The sequence below is a fragment of the Trachinotus anak genome, unplaced genomic scaffold (assembly GCF_046630095.1).
Source record: "Trachinotus anak isolate AG129_WGS33_773 ecotype Australia unplaced genomic scaffold, CSIRO_AGI_Tana_v1 ptg000002l, whole genome shotgun sequence".
NCBI classification, from domain to species: domain Eukaryota; kingdom Metazoa; phylum Chordata; class Actinopteri; order Carangiformes; family Carangidae; genus Trachinotus; species Trachinotus anak.
The window spans coordinates 4,662,563-4,685,183 of record NW_027273853.1 but is presented as its reverse complement, the minus strand read 5'-3'; the positions used below and the strand labels follow the sequence as shown (position 1 = coordinate 4,685,183).

The 22,621-nt window shown below is 43.3% G+C and overlaps 1 protein-coding gene across 15 annotated transcripts in view; it reads left to right on the top strand.

Moving 5' to 3' along the window:
- Positions 1 to 22,621, top strand: part of plekha7a (pleckstrin homology domain containing, family A member 7a) — a 153,728-nt gene that overhangs the window by 116,001 nt on the left and 15,106 nt on the right. For 7 of the 15 annotated variants that reach the window (XM_071491681.1, XM_071491594.1, XM_071491585.1 and 4 more), the window contains 7 exons: positions 2,550 to 2,650; positions 11,928 to 12,109; positions 15,159 to 15,713; positions 15,853 to 16,408; positions 18,288 to 18,371; positions 18,861 to 19,103; positions 21,300 to 21,353. In XM_071491681.1, the coding sequence (XP_071347782.1) occupies positions 2,550 to 2,650; positions 11,928 to 12,109; positions 15,159 to 15,713; positions 15,853 to 16,408; positions 18,288 to 18,371; positions 18,861 to 19,103; positions 21,300 to 21,353 (1,775 nt within the window). The remainder of the gene's footprint in view (positions 1 to 2,549; positions 2,651 to 11,927; positions 12,110 to 15,158; positions 15,714 to 15,852; positions 16,409 to 18,287; positions 18,372 to 18,860; positions 19,104 to 21,299; positions 21,354 to 22,621) is intronic. The other 8 variants (XM_071491647.1, XM_071491657.1, XM_071491638.1 and 5 more) reach the window with 3 other exon arrangements.

The following is a 22,621-nucleotide window of genomic DNA, read 5'->3' as shown; positions in this document are numbered from 1 at the left end:
GCAGCGGGAAACCCTGTAGCTGTGAGCGTAGATCAGTAGTTACTTTTTAGCTACACCCTAACACCTTCATATACAAGTGAAAATCCAGCCTTAAAGGTGATAACTCAACCATCTCCATGACAACTGAGCAAACTACACTTGCAGATAAAGAGTGAGATGTGTGGTTGAAAGCTAAAGGTCCTTAAAAAACTATAATACACACTACCAGGGGAAATATTACTGAAAATGAAAATGGCAGCTTTCAGTTTGAATTGGACTCTATTGATGCTGGATGTGAAGTGAACAGCAGCTGACACAGGAGCCAGTGATTCAGTGTGGGAGGGCATTAATCTGATCTATCTCTCAGTGGGTACAGCTGAAACACATGGACAGATACGGACACACACACACACACACAGCTACATCACACCTCACCATTGGTCTCCATCCCTCAGCTGTCTTAATCTGCCTCTCCACGTCTTTCTTTTTCATCTCCATATTCTTAGCTGAACCTTTTGGTACACGCTCCTCCACCTCCTCGCCTCGAGATGAGGATGAAATCAATTCCCTGTTGTTTCCCTTTCGCCCTTCTCTCCATCTTTCTTGCTCAGTTCAAAGGTTTCTCCTCTCAATATGAAGACACTTGATCTGTCTGCAGCACCACTTATCCCCTCCCTTCATCTCATGATGTTAGACAAACAACAAAAACCGCTTCTCTCTGTCTGTGTTTTTTTATTATTGCCTTTATCGATTGATGCTTTCTGTTGGGGCTGTAGAGGCCTTCTCCTGGGAGTTGTAGCAGCCTGGATCAAAAACTAAAGAAAATACGGGTGGCAGGAAGAGCAGTTAATTTAGTTAAAAATATTAAAGGTTCGGTAAACGATCATCACTGCCACTGTGTTTCATTAGACCACCAGCATCAGAAAAACAAATGTGTTGGCCACACCTCTGGCATTTGTTGAGCCTTGGACTTATCTGCTGGGACTGGTAGCGTGAATAACACTGATGAAGCTGGTAAAAACTTAAAAAACTTTATGAGGGTCTGGACATGCCACCAGCTGACCAGGATTTCAGACACTAGTCCCTGCAGCCAGTAGGCCTGTGCTCTGGTTTGATCTCTTTCTTTGTCTGAGCCTTTTTAGATGAAAACTTTTCTTCAGTGGTGGAAATCCTGGAAGGTTGCTTTCACCTTCTGACTGCTGCATTGTGTCATCTCACTTGTGGGCAGTTCCCATGTGTATATAAACGTGGGGGAGGGCCTCACATGCAGTAACATGCACATGCTGCCATCCTGGACACCAAAACAAAGAACAGAGAAGCTCAGATTACAACACACACAGAGGGGGTGTGACTTTGTTACTCCACTAGAGCTTTACATAGAAAATAGCTGTTTGCTGCTTTAGTATTGTTTAAAATCTTATTTATAGAACCTTTAATCGATTGACAGGAAATGAAGTAGCAACTACTTCAAACTTATCATTTCAGTCAACTTTCAAGCACAAATGCCACATATCCTTTGATTTCAACTTCTCAGATGTGAGGTCTTCTGAGTGTTTCTTTGCCATATGTGACAGTAACCTCTTTGGGTTTTGGACTGATGGTCAGATGAAACAAGAGTTTAAAGATCCCACAATTAGACTCATAACCTCACAATTTCTAAAATCCTGGACATGTCTCACCTTGCATCATGGGTAAAGTGACAGGTTCTTGTGTTGTTTGGATGTAATCTGACTCCACTTGTGTCGGTCTGGTCTGCTCAGTGTTTGTGTGTGTGAGACAGACGGGGCGAAGCAGATAAAAAAGACGTCACTTGTCTCTCCCACCATTTAGGGAATGTCTCCTCCAAAGGTCCTTGAATTATTTTTAACCAATTACCCCTTTAATCCACAGTGCCGCCTTATCACCTCTCAGCCAAACACCCACACACACACATACATATTTTCATACCATTACAACATTTTACGACGTGGTAATCATTGCATAGACACACACACATGCTTGCACATACACATTCTAGGGTGTATGTGCAGATGGATACTTGGTACATCTTTATTTATAGATGTGTGAACTAATTAAGAGAGAGGAGCTGATGGCACAGGATTGTGTTCATACTTTTATCTTTGTGAGGATAAATTTGAGTTTTACACCTTGAGTGTGAGGGATGTCTTTGTTTCTTCTTCAAAGGGCTGTTTAAAGGAAAAGTTGAGTCCTCACTAGTATATAAGGACAGATGTGTTTTCAGCATGTAAACTGGACGGACGCAGGAATGGTGGCCGGCTGCCAGCTGCAGCGGGCCGGCTTCAGCTCTGTGACACCGGGATACCAGCGTAGTCATTTACTGCTTGGCACTGCACCGTGGTATGAATGACGGCATGTGAGCATGTGAGTGTGTATGTGAGTGTTATGATAGTGGTGGCAGGCAGTGATGAAATTAGTGGGTGATGAGTGATATTTATTCACTTGCTCCTTCCTTTCCTCCATATCTCCTCTCCTCCTTTTCTCACCCTGATAATCTACTCCCTCCCTCTCTTTCTCTCCCCCATTCTCTCTCTCTCTCTCTCTCTATCCAGACAGCAGAGAGGAGTCGGTCTTAGGCAGTATTCCTCTGCCCAGCTATATCATTTCACCGGTGGGACCCGAGGACCACATCAGTCGCAAGTATGCCTTCAAGGTATGGCTCTCTTTGTTCTGCAGACTCCTCTATGCTGTTTCATGTTGTTGAATTTAATTCACTAACGGTATTTTTCTTGGTGTAGTGTGTGTGTGTGTGTGTGTGTGTGTGTGTGTGTGTGTGTGTGGCCCAGCTATATTTGCTGGCTTTGGACACAAAGAACAATTCCTTATGAAATGAAGAAATGTAGCACAAAGAGGGGGTTATTATTATTATTTTGGTTTCAAACAAAACCATGTCTTTGAAATCTTTTTCAAGATTTCAAGGGAGATCATTCAAATGTATCTCAAAGTGCTGTGAAAGCTAATGTGAGTAAAACATCAGTATTCAGTGTGATCAACAGCAGTCCTCAAGTGAAATTGATGCAATGAATGCAAGGCTGTTCAGCACCCTTCAGAGTTGATTTGATGCTGTTGACACTGCTGAACATGAAGGAGGCATCATGACTTAGTAATTCCAACTTGAAGAGACTTGAAAAATATTCTAAATAATTCACAGACACTATCAAGAGTTAAAGGTTTTATTCCCACTTCAGGCAAATATGCTAAAAATGTGAACCCCTCCTGCTAAGCACTTTTAATCAGTTTCTACCAAGTGGTTTGTGTGGTTAATGACAGAGAAGTTCATTAGAAGTAATACACATTCCTTTCCAGCTAAAATCTGTTGGCGCTTTACTGCAGAGTGCTACTGTAACACCTGTTGTATGATGACAGGCAGGTTTGCAGGCACGTGGCCATTTCCCCTAGAGATATAGTTTGTCAAACATGGTTTATGAGCTATGTAACTTCACATAGTGTTTTTGTTTATCTGGAGGTTAACACACTTGTTTCTGAGAGCCTTTTATAACTTGAGCTCACAGCAGCAGTGACAACATGTCTTAAGGTCATAAGCTGAAAGAATGTCAAAATATTCAGACTATATAAGTTTTAAAAAAAATGTTTTTCCTGCTCATTAAAATGTATAATTGTGTTTTTTAATTGTCACTTACATGATGTGGAAATTATGGCAAAATTAAAGAAGCAAATGTAAAAAGATTTTTGTTTGGAAAGACAGTTAAAACCAACATCGTCCCACCATCATAACCTTGACTGTCCACCCACCCACCCACCCACCCACTCACTCAGCTTTGTGCAGCTCTCACCACCTGTTGCAGTGATGTCTGTTTACCACTGAATGTCTGTCAGTCTCTTTATTGAGACAGACAATCTCCTCTGGAATGAAGCCTCTCCATCCCCTGAGGCACAAGTCTCCTCTGGTCTCTTTGGTTTAAACTTTCCACATGAATGTATTTCACGTTCCACAAACACAGACATTTGCTTTTCATTGTCAGTGAGTCAGTAAGCTCGCTTTAACTTTTAACCTGGTTTACTCCATGAAGTCACATGCTGACATTGCCTAGTTGTTAATGAGACAGTCTTGGGACCAGTTGAATGTTTGCAGCGGAGCAGCCATGCTCCCTGATTTATCCCCCACCATCTCACTCCTTCTCACCTCTGATCGGTCTTTGGAGAAGAAGATTGGCTTCAGTGTCTGATTATTAAAATATGAATATTGTCCATTCAGTCACTTCAAACTGGACAAGCTGGCTTTCTTCAGTGGACTCGGTGCATAAAAATGGCAGCTGTATTGAATTCTAATACATCTGCATCCAGTGTTTCTCAGCTGACATGAGCAACCTTAAATATATTATTACATTTCTCTGCTCAGTGGCTGGTAAATGTCTGGTTCACATCCACATCTGTATGCTGGCCTCAGCAGAAGTAATCCAGGTTTTTAATTGTAGATAAACCCCAATTAAACCCAATTTATTGAACTTTTTACAACCATTTTAGGCAAGGATAAGGCTATTATAATCCTAAAATAATCACATTAACCACGTTGATGTGATTATATAAAAGATATGTTTGTCAGAGGGAAATGCCTGATGTTGTGTCAGTGATTTAGTTTGCCTTCTTCCTTCACATACACAACTGGGTCACTGTAAGAGTTCTGCTTCAGAAAGACTCTGAGGCTTCAACTTGTGGGATTTAGACTTGTTTTTGTATTTGTGTATTGTTTTTTTTTTCATCCAGGCCTGAGGGTGCACACTGTGTGCAAAGTACCCGTCAGTGGCCTGTGACCATCAGTTTCTCCTGCCATTGTTATGCACCTTGCTCAGTCTGATGTTGTTCTTCCAACAATGCTGTTGTCTGACATATATTGTTTCCACTTCCATGTGTGTTAAACCAGACTGTGAGAAAGGACGTAAAACACAACTCTGTGTGTGTGAAACAAGAGTGAACACCCTCATCTTCCCTTCCCTTGTGTTCTTACAACTCTCAGCTTTCTCCAAATGATTGTTAGTGTCTGATCTTCATCTTTGTCTGCTACAAACATGCAGTGGGCCCTTAAAAGTCACTAAACATGGTTAGAACCTTGGTGGCGGACTGTAGCTTCCTGGCTATGATATAAGTCAAACTATCAGATCCTGTTGTAAACCTAATGTATACATGTTTGCAGCTGCAAAAATTATGTGATTTGTCTGCCAAGAGAAAATTATTCAACAGTTTTGATTATTGTTTATGTAATTTATAATGAAAAAAGGCCAAACACTTGATGCTTTTCTGGGTTATATAATTATAAAGGAAATATTTCTGAATAAAATAATTTATTTGGCTTTTTACCATACAGTATAAAGGTAGATGTCCATGTGTTTTTTGATTATAAAGCAGGTCTAGGTTCTATATTAATACTGTGAAAGTATCAAAGCCTCAGTCCACAGAGAAATGCACACAGCCTGTATTCAGAAACTGAGCCTTAAAACCAGCCGTCAGGACTTCTGGAACTTTGTGATGAGTCGCAGTCAGCGCCCTTAGCCATGCTCCAAGCCCCGCCCACCTGGACCCACCATCCAACCTTACAGGATTTAGTTTCTCTGAGTGTTTACTGTATTTGATCATTCAGAGAACAGTCAGCCTTTTCATGTTCAAGCTCCAGAGAGAAGCCTGAGAGAGGAGATGTAAAACTACACTGAGATGGTTTTTGGCTCTTAGAACCACAAATATATCTTCTGATGGAGATCAACACTTCAAATAAAACATCAGAAAAGTGTAAAATACAGGACGTTTAAAAAGTAAATTCAGAGCAGCTTAAAATCTTCCTATCTTGCTGCAGAGACTCCAGGGTGTGGTTGGTACAACATGACATCACCGCAGGGTGTGGTTGCTACACTCGTCAGTGATTCTGGATGCTCTTAAATTCTGAAAAAAAAAAACCAAAAACCTTAAACGAAGCTGAAATTAAAATCCGGGCTCTGCTCAGTCTTTATCTTGAGAGCAATATCTGGGCGGACAGTGTAGTAAGTGGCCTGCTGCAGTAAACTCCTCCTGTCTGGTTCTCAAAGCAGAATAAAAACTTTTATTAGTCGTGGTTGAAAATGCTGCTCGGCCCAGGTCTGTAACCCACAGCTGCAGGACCACAGTTAGCCCCCCATGTGAGCTGACGGTGGGTATCTGATTGGTGTTTGAGTGTGTGAATGCTGCACCAAATCGACCCAAAGACATCACGACCCTACAAATCACACCTCCAGGCTTCGACGCTCTCCCACCCTCTCCCTCTCTCTCTCTCTCTCTCTCTCTCTCTCTCTCTCTCAATCCCCCCTGTCCACTATTCACCGAATCCTCTTCCCTCTCTTGTTCCCATTGGTTGGCTGCCCGACTGGGACTTCACTCCCTCCCTGTGAGTGTGTCGCGTCGTCCAGTGACAGTGCTCCCATAAATAGGTACTCCACGCTCTCTCTTTGCCAGATGTAAACTTTATATATCCTTGTTGTCTGCCGTTGGTGTGGCTTTTTGGGTCCAAACATGACAGAATATACAGCTGCCTGGTATATGTCTGTGTTGGTTTTTGATGCATGTCCTGAGAACAGCGTGTCCTGTTGGCTGATGTGGTTGTGTTGTTTTTTTGTTTTTTTTTCTTTCAGTGTTCTCTGTCTTATTAATTCGCCCTCCTGTCTTTATCCCCCTCTTCCTCCTTCTCTCTCTCTCTCTTCCCATCCTCGTTATCGCAATACGAATCTTTTTATTCAGCTTATCTGGTTTTGGGCTTATCGTTCATCTATGTGCCGCTCTCGCTGTCTCCTCCATCTGGCCCATCTACTGTACCAGCATGCAGTTTTCTGATGACGTAGAGAAAAACTTTGTCATTTGGAGCTCACATCACCTCACCCTACTGTTCCAGAATTGAAGAGTAAAAAAAAAATAATGTTGAAAAGCTGTGGGATATCTTTCACTATGCAACCACAAGGTCACTCAGCTGCTGCTTTTGGAGACTTTGAAGTGGAGAGACCTTTTAGAGTTCAGCTTCCTGACAGGATTTTTCTTTCCAAAAACAGTAAGAATAGATTCAGTAATGGCTCTCAATGTTTTTTTTAAAGCAGGCACAATTTTAAAATGAGACACCCACATGCTTTTTTTTTTTTTTGTTGGAGTGTAAATTCAATTTTTACAGTTGAGTTTAGGACAACGTACCTTATCAGGAGCTTTGTGGTGCTCTGGCTGCCGGGGCTTATCTTTATGAGCACAATGGCTCTTTAAATAGTGCCTGGACAAAGAATGTGTGTGTGTGTGTGTGTGTTTGTCAGGGGCTGTCCACAGGAAAAGAGCCGACACTATTGTAAGCCCTTCTGAGTGCAAGTCATGAGTGATATTTTCTAGTTTGAAGAAGAAAAGAGAGGCCGGAGGGGAGAGAGCGCAGAAGGGGAAGGAAGTGATTAGACCTGGAAAATAGCAAATAAAGAGAGGAAGAGATAGGAAAAAAAGAGAGGTGGAGAGGAAGGAAGTGATGAGGTCTAGTCGCTGTGAAAGAGAGGGTAGAAAGAAATGGTGAGGAATGTTTTTTTTTTTTTTCTATGACGCATGATTAAACAATGTAGTGGAGAAAATAAATGATCAGAAACAGCCTTAAAACTGCCACCAGCTCCCACAGAGGCAACACAAAGCCGAGCTGTGCACAGATCCAGAGTGTAGGTGTGTCGGTCATGCTCTCAGCTGAATGACCCGCTCAGCGTTCCTGCTGAAGACAGGCAGCGGCTCCTGATGTTGTTTCAGACTGCCAGTGGTGTGTGTGTGTGTGGCATTTTTGTTGCTATTATGTGTATGTCAGTGTATTCTGATGTAGCTAAAATAAGGTGAATGTGAGGCTGGTGATTTGAGATTGAAACCGACAGGGCTTTTGAATGTGTGTGTGGTCTGATCATCTGAGAAATGAAGCCATTTTTCTGTTCATGCCTCACTACAAACTCCATGGGAGGAGGATTTGGAGTTGGGGGTAAGATTAGAGGTAAGGTTTAGGCTTTGGTAAAAGATTCTGTGAGTCAGATTAGGCTTTGAATTCACTTTATTCAACATATTACTGCACTGCGTGTGTGTTCAGTGCACATGCATGCCAGTATCTCCGCACGTGCCTAAACATCTGACTGTCGGCGCGGTCCTCTGTCTCTCATCAGGCAGCCTATCCCACTGTAGCTCTAAGAGGCCGTCTGTCAGAGCGCTGACGGTGAGTGAGCCAGCGTGTTTTGACAGCTGCTTCCTGAGGATGCTGATTCCTCCAGATTTTTAGGGTGTTTTTGGACACGGCTACCAGTCATTTTTAACATGAGTGGCTGCTAAATAGTTTCCCTGCCTGTTTCCTGTCCTCTGATGTACCTAAACACATCTCCATGCCTGACAGCGACAGGCTGACTGAGCCCTGTGGATGGGTCACATCTGTGGTTTCCCTCTGAGTAACGTTGAGTCTGCAGACTTTTGTTTTAACCAAACATTTCTCCACCTGATTTAAACTTCAAGACGATGGGATCAGAATCAAAATCACTTGTACTGGTCAAGTGCTAAGACAGACAGTCAGACAGACTTAGTATGGCCTGTTGTCTGTATTCAGACTGAACTGAGTGTTTTCAGGCTGCTGTTAAATACAGGGCTGGAGATCATGTCATCATCTAACGTCATCATATTTACTGATCTACCATACTTGATTACAGCTAGTTCTGTGGCTGAGGTTAACTGACAGGACATCATGGGGCAGCACACCCTGTAGCCGGCTGGATACACTGGTATGGTTTGATGGTGACGTTTAATGTGACGTCTGAACTGAAACAATAGGCACTAACAGATGAGCAGTCATTGTTTCGAATGAGTCCAGGGATGTAATGTGGTGTAAAACCACCACCTACAGTTTGCTAATTGAAAGTATTAGTTTTTCAGTGAACTGTTGCATGTGAGGTAGATGAATACACAGCCCACCGCTTCGGACCTGTTTCTTCAGACACCTATTGGGGATGTCACGTAGACTATGTCCATCTTCATATACAGTCCATGATCAGCACATCAGAATAACCTCCTTAAACCATAAAGGACATGAGCAGCCTCAGAATAAGCAAAAGTTTCTCAGTGCAATCATTCATCTCCTCCTCACTACAACTGAGCACCAAGAAGGAGCCAGAGCCAGCAAGGTTATCCAGACCTGGTCTAATCAAGCAGGAGGTGCAATCAACCCCCAGAGCTTAAAATATGTATCAGAATCAGTGTCAAGTGCGAACTCGAGAGTGAGAAAATTACATTTTAAGTCATTTCATTAGTTCTCAGTAGCAGCTTGTTTCAGCAGCCAGACAGCAGTGTCTTCAGAGAGAATGTGAGTTACTGCACCAAGGGAAACCTGGGAGGGATGTTTGTTTGTGTGCGTGTCTGTGTCTGTGTGCCGGGGTTTATTCAGAGTTTACAGTAACAGGGATAGAACAGCAGGGGTGGCAGTCTGGCTTTGTATTATTCACGAACTTGTTCAGTGTGTACATTAAACTACATAAGTGGGTGTGGTGTGTCTCTGGATACCATCACGTTGCAGGAAAGAAACTGAGGTGTCACATCCATTTCATCACTATATAAACCAAATCAAGAAATCTCAGAGACGTTATTGTGTCGCAGCCGCGGTGGATCCCACCACAACACTTATTATCCTGCATCCATTATTCAGTGAGTGAATTAGGGGAGAGAAGATTTAGTATTTAATTACTTTTCATTTGCATGCATCTGTTGTTGAGTGGGCTCTCTCATTTGTCTTCCAATCCCAGCCACGGAAATACTGAAGGAAGGAAGGAAGGAGGGAGGGAGGGAAGGAAGAGCAGGGGAAGCAGGGTATTTATAGAGCTGCTGCTTTGCAAGGAAATCTTTATCAAGGACAAAAAAAAAAAACAGCTATAAGAGATGTACTGTTCCTTGAATTTCTTGGCCAGTTCTGTAGTTTGATGGTGTGTTTTCTCATGCCTGCGGATAGCTAACCAGTTCTAATACCAGTGACCTCATGTTTAGATATTTTCAGCTCAGCTAAGAAGGAGCCCAGTAGGAGGAATATTTTTCTGACCGTGTGAATTATCAAACAGTAAACGTCTTGGTTTCAGCCTCTCAAGGCTTTCCTCTGGACTCGCAGAGTTCAACACACTTTGAGGCAGAAATCTATAGTACGAGAAACTTCTCCACTGATTGTGGCCTCGGTGGATTAAAATGCAGTGGAGCCAGAAACTTGCTGTTTTTTAAAAAGGAGCAGTTTCAGCTGTAAAAAAAACCTCCCCTCCTTTCCTGCAGTTACTGTACTGTCGTTACTATTACTGCGATGTAACTGAATGTAACTGCTTCTCATGTGTCCTCTGGTGCAAAGTGAAAGTGAAATGTAGGAAACCACTGATGAGCAAAAATAGGCAGTGGAAAAAAAAAAAATTAGAGCTCTATCAATTCATTTTCTGGCCACGACACAATCAACTGTTCGCTAATATGCTCACTATACATATATTATCACCTTATAAAGTTGTTATAATGAACATATTCGCAAACAGTTGGTTATTTACTAGACACAGAGCAACATTAACACTCAGTTTGAGTTGTGTTTCCGGCCACATGATGAAAGTAACTCCAAATACTTACTCTCCTTTTATCTCTGTTATGGTCATCGCTGACTCCTGAGGGAATTTTCCAGCTGTTCAGCTGATAAATGCTCCACTATGTTCATCAGCTAGTCACTAATTTGCCAGTTTGATGCTTGGCAGGTAGCGTACAATGAACTTATTCTGTTTTGTTGAAAACAGCTGGCTGCTGTGGCTGGAAATGAGACTGCTGAGTGTTTGCAATCCAGAAAACCAAAAACAATGAGCTAAAAGACACTAAAACGCTCTGTCAAAGGAGAATTCTCTGTAGGTTTGTCAGTAAAGCAACCCCTTTCAAATTCAACCACGTCATTTGAGCTGTTGTGAATGTTGAAAAAATTGATAAGTGCAGCTTTACAGCAAAAAAAAAAAAAACAGTAACACTAATGTACAACAGAGTGTTAAACATCGGCCAATAAGACCAGATCACATGTGAGAAACTTGACACACAGGAAACACAGTTTCTTCCACTGCTGCACTGACGACAGTTCATATTATTAAACCTGTAAGTATCACAGAGTCCGGGTCTCATTCTGCAACATCTGCTCAGTATGGCACAGTGTGATACTTTCTCTGTTCTTCACACTGTGTCTTTCCCTAGTGATGAATTGGTGCAGCTGTGCTCTTGACTGTCACGCCCCAGCGACAGTGTGTTAGATCACCTAACTAATAGCCTTTTTACTGTGAATACAAAGAAATATCCATCTTAAGTTTGAATATGCCTTGTCATGAGCTCGGCACTTAAATCACAGAGTACAATTACCTTGTCGTGGCGTGGAAGCCAAGCAGACTTCCTCTTCGAAACTACTTTCCAGACCATAGTGATTCATGTTAGTCCCTTATTTTGCTAAATACACTTTTATACTGACCTCTACTGTTAAAGAAAAGTATAGCAAGTATAAATTAAAGTCTATAATAAGATCATCGTTTGTTTGTAAACTGTTATCTGTCCTTCTGAGTAGGTTTCTCTGCTGTAATAGCAGGAGGAAACAGGTTTGTGAGGACACTTGCAACTTGGGATTTTTCTGGTTTTCGTATTTCCTAATCTCCATTGTACTGAAGTATCTTTCCTCTCATTGGTCAAAAGTCGTGGCTTTGTTGGTCGTTACTGGCTGGCATTTTTGTCTCTGTATTTCTTGTGTGGTTTCCTTCTCTGTGCTGGTCTGATGCTTCTGTGGCCCTTGATGTTGTTTCCCTTGTTGGATGGCATGATGTCTCCCTGTCTCTTTGACCCGAGCTGCAGCTCATCTAACAACATTGCAGCTGATGTCTCCACCTCTCTTTCTCTGTGACTGCCACACTGACCCGGCCTCCTCTCTCTTCCTATAGGCTAGCCACACTGGTATGCGCTCGTACATTTACAAGCAGAGCTCTGTGATTGGCTCACAGGCGGAGCACACTGGGATGCGGACGTATTACTTCAGCGCGGACACCCAGGAGGACATGAACACCTGGCTGAGGGCCATGAACCACGCCACACTGATGCAGAACCACGCTGATGCACTCCTCAGGTAGGGCCACACACACACACACACACACACACACACACACACACACAGTATATCTTACTGAAGACATACCCAACAAGCATTCATTGCTCCAAAGAAAGAAGTTCATGGGTCCATGGCTCAATCCCAAAGTTCCTCCTAAACCCTAAACCCTGAGCCCTCACAGACTTAATTGACGGCACCTTGTAAGTGAATGAGTGCTTAAAATGGTATGAGGAGGAATGGGACAGCACTTTGTGACATATCTTTGTTCCTTTCATGCTTTGTTTGTTAACTGTCTTCTTCTATCTTATTCTTTTTCTGATTTATGGCAGTTATTTACCTTCCCCACCGTAGCCCTGTGTTCAATGTCAGATCACTATGAACTTTGGGTAATTCCCTCAGGCAAAGTCTGCAGAAATGCAGACTTACGGAAAGTGTGCGAACTCAAAATGTGTGTTAGAGAGTCCTCATGCCCCTGATGGTTTCACAGTGGGACAACCCTAAGCCCTCGTGGACTTAGAGGGAATGCACCTCAAAGTCTGTGAGTCCGTGTGGGTGGACATGTGGATTGGGCCCATTACTGACAAAGCATCAACCTCACACCATGAGCCCCCCCTTGTGTTTGTTGCTAGTAGTTTAATGCATTTATTCCATAAAATGATACTTTATGATTTTTTTGTATTTTTTATTGAGGTACGAAGCTATAAAGTTATATAAAGTTGATTAATGTCTCTGATACATGACTCGTCTTATCTAAAACCTTAATCATCAAATCTGCCATCAGTTCTTCTTTGGTGCAAAGCCCACTGCACTGTACAGTGCTGTGGTTGTTGTGGTACTACACTTCCCAGAGAGCACCTGTTCATCAATCAGTCAATCAATCTTTTACATTCAACTAAAATGTGACATTTTCTTAAAAATAAAGTTGTTTTTGTTTTTTTTAACATTATTGCCCTTTTCAAACAATAGTAGGCAGTTAACATTACAGAACCGAGCCACCTTAAGATTGGGCTTCACCTCAAGTATATACACCTATCACCTTGTATCACCTTCCAGGAGTAGGACATTCGTACAAATGTGTCTATTTGGATATGTACACAGGTGCATATACAGCCACATGTTCACAAACATGAGCATACATACATATATATATAGATATATCCTCACATGGATACACACAAATACCCTCACATAGAGTGAGGAGAATTCCTGACTAAGTTAATCAATAACTGGGGCCCATCTTCTTCTGAAAGCGGGTAACTGCAGCTGTAGCTGAGCAGTCATGTGTTCCCTCATATAGACACGTCTGCCTTTTTCTAACCACTGAAGGATTGTGGGAGGGTTGGGCTTCATCCAGTTGATAGTAATTATTTTTTTGGCAACCATCAGCAGGACGTTCAATATATAACACTGCTCTGTAGTAAACTGGTGATCAGGTATTATTTCCAGTATAAACAATGGGGATGTTCTTCTCAAAATTTTATTTTTTTTTACTCTTCGCTTTTCACTTCATTAAATTCAGTTACTCTCCAGTTTGTGAACAGTTTAACTGTTGTTATACAATGTTAGTTCATTTTTATATCCCCTGCGGTTTTGGAAGAGTTAATTTATTTGTTTATTTGCTTGATTTATTGATATTTATTTGTTTATTTGAAATTAAACGCATATCTCTTCACTCATAATCCCTGATCAGTGGTTCAGGTTTCCTCACAGCAGCTGTTTTACACTATATTGTTTATAAATACTTGCAACCTGAACCGTCATCCTCTCAGTCCATAAAACACCATCTGTGCTGAGTGATCGTGTGACAAGACACCGTCTATGATACTGTAAATGTTACAGTTGTTAAATCCTATAAACACATGGCTTCTGGAAAGTGTCGCCCTCTGATTGTCTCATATGTCACTATAGATGACACTGATTCCTGGAAAACATCCCACTCTGCTGTTTACAGCTTTAACACATCTCCGTCTGTCCCATGTTACAGCATACGAGTGTAGTGAGTGTGTGTGTGAGTGTGTGTGAGTGTGTGTGTGTGTGTGTGTGTGTGTGTGTGTGTGTGTGTGTTTGTGTTTGTGTGCTCTCGCCTGCTTTTCAAAGAGTACACTCTGATGCTGTGAAATGCTGCTTTTGAACGAGCAGTGGCTTCCTCGATGTATTATTCATGTGTTGATGAGGGGAGGGGGCACAGATCAAATGCGTCCCGTCACTCGCTGGCAGCCTCGCATGTTGACAGCTCGGCACCGCTTCGTTTTCATTTTGTGTTTTTTGCAGGGGGGAAATCCCTCAAGACCACACGAGCAGTTAGTGAATGACAGTAGGGGGGGCTTTTTAAATCTCTTTCACCCCTTGTTTTCTTGTCTGAAGAAACTACAACAGTAATCTTACTATTTGTTGGCATGTCGCGCTCCTTGTAAATGCATTTGTTTGAATGCATTTGCATTGCAAGCTGCCCACTACAATAAAACTGAGAGATCCTGTCTTGTTTGACCCATTTAACACAATCTGATGTGGACAGATGAGTCACTTTGGTGCTTATTTACATGTATATTGACCATCTTCAGATCCCAGCTGCTGGCAGCCAGCATGCTGTCACCTGAGGCTGTTGTATTCATTTTTTAAAAGTCAAATTTGTTGTGTGCTTCATTGAATTTCAGAGACCTGACTATTTCTTGTGCTTGTTGTCACACAGAATTTCATTAATGCCTTTTAGAATCTAGCTGTGGTTACAAGGCTTTGATTTAAGATGGCCTGTGAGGTGTGTGTAACTCTGTCCTTAAAGTTGGGAATGAGGCTAAAAGTTTCCCTTTCAAGTGACAGTCCTCTGGTGTAAATTCAGTTCAGCACATTAGAACAAAGACCCTTGAAATGGTGGAACATGCTGTCCATGGGAAATCAGGGCAGTGATCAAATGAAACAGAACTGGTGCTTATTGAAATAAAAGCCACTGAAATCTTTTGAGAAGTTTGAGCTGACGGGGTAACTGCTGTGGTTAATTATTTTCTGCGTCTCTCAGGAACATAAGTCTCACAATATTGACAAGAAAGAAAACTCTGTGTACTCTCCACAGACCGTCTGACAAGTTAGAGAAGCTGAGCATGTTGCAGCAGCAGGCGGTCCCGCAGACGAACCACATGAACCACCACAGGACCAAGACTTCAGACTCTGACGCCACCAGACCAATCATCCACGAGGTTCTCCTGGAGCCCATACGCCGCGACACAGAGGAGCGCTGCAGCTTCCACAAAGACTCTCCCGCCACCACCATGTTGGAGCACCCAATAGGAAGTACCAGCTTGGAAATGGACACGCACGCCTCCCTCCCCTCCAACCCCACAGCCACTGCCGTCCCACAGTCGGACCACGTGTCGGCCTCTGCGCCTGTCTCCAGGGTGCCGTCCCGTGCGCCATCGCGAGCCGCCTCAACGCTGCCCTCCAGCGGCTGCACACGGAACGGCCTAGTCTCCACGCCCAGCCCCATTCTGGAGCCCAATGGGATTGCGGCGGGGACGTACCAGAGGGCCCCGGCGGTGCCCCCTGCTGACACACACAAGCAGGTGCGGAGGAGAAGCGCTCTGGAGCAAGTGGAGCAGTGGGTTCAAGTGCAGAAGGCTGAACACAAAGGGTAGGTCACTTTAGGTCACTGTAGGTCACTGTCACACAGTCTTGTATTTAATTAAAGCAGAAAAGCTTTAATTAAATATATATGGTCAGGTTATTGGGTATAAAACATCCTAACGAGTCCTGATGTTCCCGCTCAACAGCCCACCATCCAGAGAGAACACCCTCCCACGTCGCACGCCACCAACCCAGCACAAGTTCACCTCCGTGGACGCATACCAAACCCTGCCTAAGACTCCTCGGCAGAGTCCCCCTCCTGCACGACTCGGTGAGTACAAGTACGCCCAGGACCGCCTGAGCCACTTCCGCCTCACCCCGGAGCAGGGCGGCCCCGGGTCCAACACCGTGTGGCAGCTGTACGAGTGGCAGCAGCGTCACCAGTTCCGTCACGGCAGCCCCACAGCGCCGCTCTACACCCCGGCCCCGGAGTATCCCTTCGGCCCCCGCCCGCCATCCACTGTGCCTCCCTCCTCCTCAGCCCCCAGGTCCGAGGGGCCTCCTCGCTGCGTGTCGGTGCCACCGTCATCTGCAGACATCCCTCCACCAGGGCCCCCACCTGGCACCAGCCGAACCCTGTCACCCACACGGAGGCCACATACGCCAGCTGGACGCGTGACAGTCAGGCCGGTGGGTGACCGGTCAGTGGTGGACATCCCCTTCACCGTGTCCCCCCGGAGGACCAAGTCTCAGCTGTTCAAGGTAAAATCATGTCAAAAACCTCAGGTTGTAACTCAGTGAAATAAAACTCACATTATAGCAAATGTCCTGACATGGATCATGTAGCGTCAGTACAGAGAGGCTCAGTCTGACCATATACAAACCATCTGAGATCCTTCACACTAAACTTCAGAATTTTGATGTTAGAAGACCAGTGTTGTTGCCATCAAATATACTATGTAGGCATTTAGTTCACACTCTCATCTTAAGCTGAACAATTGATCAAAACATTATTGAAATCACAATATGGCCAAGTGAAATATCCAGATCACAGGAGCTGCAATTTGTTGATAAATGTAAAATAAATAAACCATAAGTGAAGCGGTGTGGTGCCACAGAGACGCCCCGACCTACAAATCATATTCTCCGGACATAAAGAAAAAAAATCACATTATTATTATTATTATTATTGTATTATTATTGTAATATTTTATATTATTTATATTTATTATTTTTTCTGTGAAAATGAAAAAGCAGAAATGACCGTTCCAGCTGAAATCATGACTCATATCGCAATCACAATTTCTGCCAAAATAATAACAATATGATGTTTATTGCACATTGTTCAGCTCTACTCTTTTCTAAGGCATGCAGCCAAACTCCACAGTGCTCAATCAGCTGATACATAGTCAAGTGTCCCCATACTATTTAATCAAGTAATAATAAAAGAAAAGAGGGAAAGAGAAGTAATGGGAAAGAAAGAATGACGTATGGAGGATAGGTGCTGTAGTGGTTAACATGTATAATTATTGTCATATTGAAGTGATTTGTGTTGTGTGTGCATCACATGGATTGTGTGAAATTAATACCATCTTCCAAAGATTAGACCATTAACACTTCTTTTTCCACTGTCAAGTCTAAAATATCAAATAGAATAATTTTCCATCCAGAACCACGTCAGTTATTCTGACAGCGTGGGCCGGATATTATAACTGTGCTCCACTGAACAGGGTAATTGTTTTGGTGCCTCAGGGCACAATGGCAGACATATCCTTAAATCATCAAGTCAGTTAAATAATCTCAACTGTATCAGCAGTCAGTCAAAGTATGTTTATTTTTATATATATTTCTATTATACATTTATGGAAACTGATGCAGCTCCATCAGTAGCTGCTTGTCTCGCTTTTAAAACGGAGTGAAAAAAAACACACAAATATGCAAATTTACACCCCCTCGCCCACAACCATGAGCCACTTCATTTTGCCCACAGATAACAAACATAACAGTGTTTTGTTATCGAGGTCATGTAACGCTAACACAAGCCTTTGGTGATGTGGAGCTCTGTGATTCTTCACTGGTGTAATTACTGTTTGTCTAACAGGTGGGGGTTTATTCACTGTCTGTCTCTTGACTCTCTTTTCTTTTAATTCGTCCTGTTGCTGTCCACATTGATGCTCCAGTTTTTGCCATGGATGTGATTCTTTAGCGTGGCGTCAGACTAGCTAACATGTGTACGATGTGGTTCAACTGGCAACAACATGAAAGTTCCTGTCACTGGTTTATCACAGTGATAGGCCTCAGTGTTTAAAAACATTTACAAACATTATTTATACATTTATTTTTATTATAATTAATAACAATAATATTTTCACCACAATTGTACTTTTTGGAAATGAGTTGTGGGTCCATTTGTATTAAATACCTTTGCTGCCAAGCGGTGGGCCACTGTTTTAGAAGAACGGTGTTCATCCCTCCAGTAGAGTCCAGAGACTCGTAGGATCAATGCCGAGGAGCACTGAAGCTGTTCTGGTGGTTTCTCCTCTAATCTGTCACCTGTCTATGTGACACACATTGTACATGATTAATGAATTAATTAAATTCCAAACTGTGCCGATAAAATGTGTTGTCTGTGTGTTGTCAGGCTGCTACTATCGAGAGACGGTCGATGCCTCCGTCGGGCTACATCACACACACAGTCAGTGCACCCAGCCTCCATGGCAAAACGGTAGGTTTCACAAAGAAATACATAAAACATACAAGTATACAACAAGTATGTGTACATGTATTTACGTAGATTTATTTACTTAATGGTTTGTCACTAACTGGAAACTGGAAGGTTTAAAGAGACTTTAGATCTAATGTGGTTGTAAGAAGTGATCACGTTCTCAGCAGTGACCAGATGTGCCGTCATCCTCTGCTACGAGTAAAATGTTTACTGATGTTGACCAAACATTTGTCAGTTGGCTGTAACGGAGCTTCTGGGAGAAGTGCTTCTTACCAGCCTGTTGTTGCCGTGTCTCCCTTTTGTTTCAACACCATTAATCCTCCTTAATTTAGCTGCTCGCTCAGATTAGCCATCAGCCAGTCGCTGTACAAACTGGCTGCTAGCTCTGCTGAAGGAAAGCTCCTCATTTAAAACAAGACAAGTTTCACTGAAGCTTGGTGTGGTCCGTATCAAGATCTGTCACATTTAATGTCCTGTGATGCCTGACAGCCCGAGGAGCTCACTCTGCTCCTCATTCAGCTGCGCCGGCATCAGGCCAAGATGGCCTCCGCACGCCAGCACACATTAACCCAGCTCCAGCGGCTCAACGGCCCCAAAGAGCCCCTCCACCACAACCACCTCCTCACCACCACCACCGCTAGCACCAGCCCCCTCCTCAGCTCCGGCCCTTCTCCTGTGTCCTACCTCGGACATGTGGGCCTCTCAGCTCCCATAGGCCCTTGCAACACCCAGGTGGGGGCCCCTGCAGCACGCCTGCCTGCCTGCCTGCCCCTCCTTTTACCAGGGGCTGGTAGAGGTTGCCATTAAACATACTGCAGATCGACCACAGTTATTTTCTTGAACTTATACAATTTCTTCTTAACTAATGAAAATCCTTTTTTTTCTTTTTGAGAAATGTCGTTGTTTAGGGTTAGGGTTTTAGTTTTTGTCCAGTATTTATGGCTCTTTGGACGACACTGTGAGTCAGTGTGTCTGTCTGCCATCTGTCTGTCCAGTACTGGTCCAGAGTGAAACGTCTCAGCAGCTGTTTTGTTGGTTTTCCATGAAAAATAAATACATTCCTCATTCAAGAGGATGAATTCTAATCATTTAGAAGATACCCTCATACTTTTAGTTTGACCAACACTTTGATTTTTGACAGATTGTGTAAAAGGTCATTTCAGGATTTACATTAACAGTGCCACAGTCAGGTCAGGTTGTCATGTAAAGGAGATATTTCTGAATATGCTGTGTGGATTTCCATACATATAATATAAAGTAGCATTTTCAGAGAAAACAGATTCCTCCACTGTAACTTGTTTGTGCAAAACATACATGTTTATTTGCATATAGAGCAGGGAAGTGAGATTCGATCACGGGGGGGGGTGTTACTGCCAGGTGTGAACTGACGCGCTTAGAGCTCTCCACTTGTGACGGGATTGCCTGAGACACATGTTACTGGCAGGTGTGAACAGGGTCACAGCTGAAAGCAACACAAAGACCGCATCAGTCTTCACTGTGATTGTCTCATTTTTCTGTAAACATAATCACAAAGATGTTAATCACATTATAATCACATTAAAATTAAATACCAAATTTACTTCCAGATTTACTGCTAAGCAGACTTACCGATCATAACCTGGTATATGTCATATTCACTGATACTCACACCTCCTCCATCCACATCCAGACTCACATCCAAACCTGTAACTCCAGTGGATTCTGTAGGTCTTAGTCCTCGACGGTAAATACATGTCTCAATGTGAAATAGTGCTGAAAAAGAACCCACCCCAGGACAAATACAGACCAACCAAAACCAGTTAAATCAAGAGCTGCATCCACACCTGTCATCACAGTATATTAGTGGCAACCTCCAACCAAAAGCTCCCGTGCTTCAGTGGTGTGACGTCGGGCTTGGTTGATCTGTGAGCGCTGGCCTGGCTGCCGTCATAGAACCATCCACCTCTTTTCCATGTGCTGTCTTTTGGCTGGCCGGTTTTCATATTGCGCTTCTGGTGATACTGTCCATAGCATGTTGTGCTGCCAGCTTCTCAACATCCACGAAGCCCTCCCATGCTCTGGCTAACTGGCTGACTGTGGATGTGACGGCCAGTTGGGTCGTCTGATTCGTAAACTCTCTCATATTCGGTCATACCTGTTTGTTTTTTGTCGAGTGCTGTGAGCTGAATTCAAAGCTGGATTCAGTGACGTGTCAGGATCTGCTGCTTCTGATGGATCTGGTCTGTGCTGGTCTGTGTGTTTTGTTGCAGTAGGACCTAAGCATCTCCGAACATACAATAAATGCCTGAATTTTGACTGTATCTGTGAGTGTTGTGACGCATGTTAGCACAGACAGTTTAACGCACCATGTGTCCCAGTTCAGGGGCCGCATCCTTAAGAGGACGCGGTCTACGAAGGTGTAGCTGTTGTAGACCAAGAAGGCTGAACCAAAATAACATGTTCTGGTCTATGGAGGATTTTCGTGTTGCTCCACCAGCTGTACCCGGCCTTACCGCTGCGCTGCCAAGTTTGGCTTCAAAAATTATAGAAGAGAATATAAAATGAAGATTTGGTGCTATACAAATAAAATTGAACATATATTATTTTTTATATTTATTTTAATGTACCACTTATAGTTTGTATTTGATTGTGTACTTATTTCATTCTAATGTGGTGATTAAATATAAAAAAAACACTGGTGTACAATGAATCTTGGGATAGTTTGGGCCAGGAAAAGAAGGACACATTTCTCTGCCACATTTGAAGGAGCCTTCAAAAGGCAGCAGCCTCGTCGCACCGCTGTGACGCAGTCGGTCTTCAAATGCAGCCTCAGAAGGACGCGGCTCCTGAATTGTGACACAGCTCTCGTCAGTGAAGCTTTTGTAGATTCAGATGAATCAGATAGTGAATTATCTGATCCACAGTCACACCTATTCTCTCACCTTCTAGGCTGACGACACCTACATGCAGCTGAAGAAGGACTTGGAGTATCTGGACCTAAAGGTGAGATATGGAGCTGTATAGAGTTGATCCCCTGATGCCTGTTAGTTATTTTAACTTCTCTTTTGCTCCAGTTCAGGTGTTTTACCTCTGCTGTGCCTTTTCAGATTTTCATTTCAATCTCACACACTTGGTGTTTCTCACTGACCACCAACTGTAACGCTCCGGCCCACATTGATCTGTTGACCCCAGACATTAGTGTGTTGCAGCTACAAAAGGAGATGTTCAGGTGTCTGTGTGGGACAAAAAAACAAAACAAGTTCTTGCAGTGATCTTCTAACTCTTGACCTGGTTTTAGAAGCATCTCAAAAAAGCAGCCGCCATTTTGTGACTGCGGCTCTGTGTCTCTGTGATTTTTAACTCCCAGATCAGAGCTCTAGAGCCCCTGATCCTCGCAGTTCACAGTTTACTACTGCACTGCACTGCTGGGCCACTCAGGCCTCTAATGAACGTAAGCTCTATGTGTGTGTGTGTGTGTGTGTGTGTGTGTGTGTGTGTGTGTGTGTGTGTGTGTGTGTGTGTGTGTGTGTGTGTGTCTGTCTGTATGCAGAATATGTACTGCAAATTGTAGTGTGTCTGTGACTGTGTATGTACATTTTACGCTTGTGCATGTTTCTACAGTGTCCAGAATAGGAATGCATGTGTGTAGTCTGTATGTGTATGTGGATGTGGGGGTGTGTGTGTGTGTGTGTGTGTGTGTTCCTGTGTTTAGAGAGTCTGTGTGTCCTAGGAAGACCATCCCATTGCTTACAGCACCGCTTTCACAGCTTGGTGTCAATTATCTTATCTCCACATGACCTGTGACCTGTCTACCCACCCCCCACCCCCTCCCCGTGGCAATGTGGACGATGCTGTGGAATAGTGGGCATGGGATGGCTCGGCAGTGCATGTGTTGTGGCTGTGGCTGTGGCCCGGTGGTTGAAAAGCCAGCTGCTTCTACCATCGTCTCTGAAACGCTGCACTTCCCTGACAGTAACACAGGGCTCTACTGTGTCACCTTTTTACTTTCTTCCAAAAAGGAGCACACGTGTCTCCTACACTGATCATTTCCAAGCACATGAAATATTGTTGATTTGTGCCTTTTGCTGTTTTCTAAACTAGCATGAGTGTTTTCAGGAGGTTGTTCTAGCACTGTAGAACCCTGTCTGTAAGTCAGCACCTGAACTCAGTGTTTCCAAAACAAACATTTTCCCATTCAGAAAAAAAAATACTGCAACTTTTTTGAATGGAGGCAACATCGTGTGCTGATATTTTATGGATGATTCATCTCG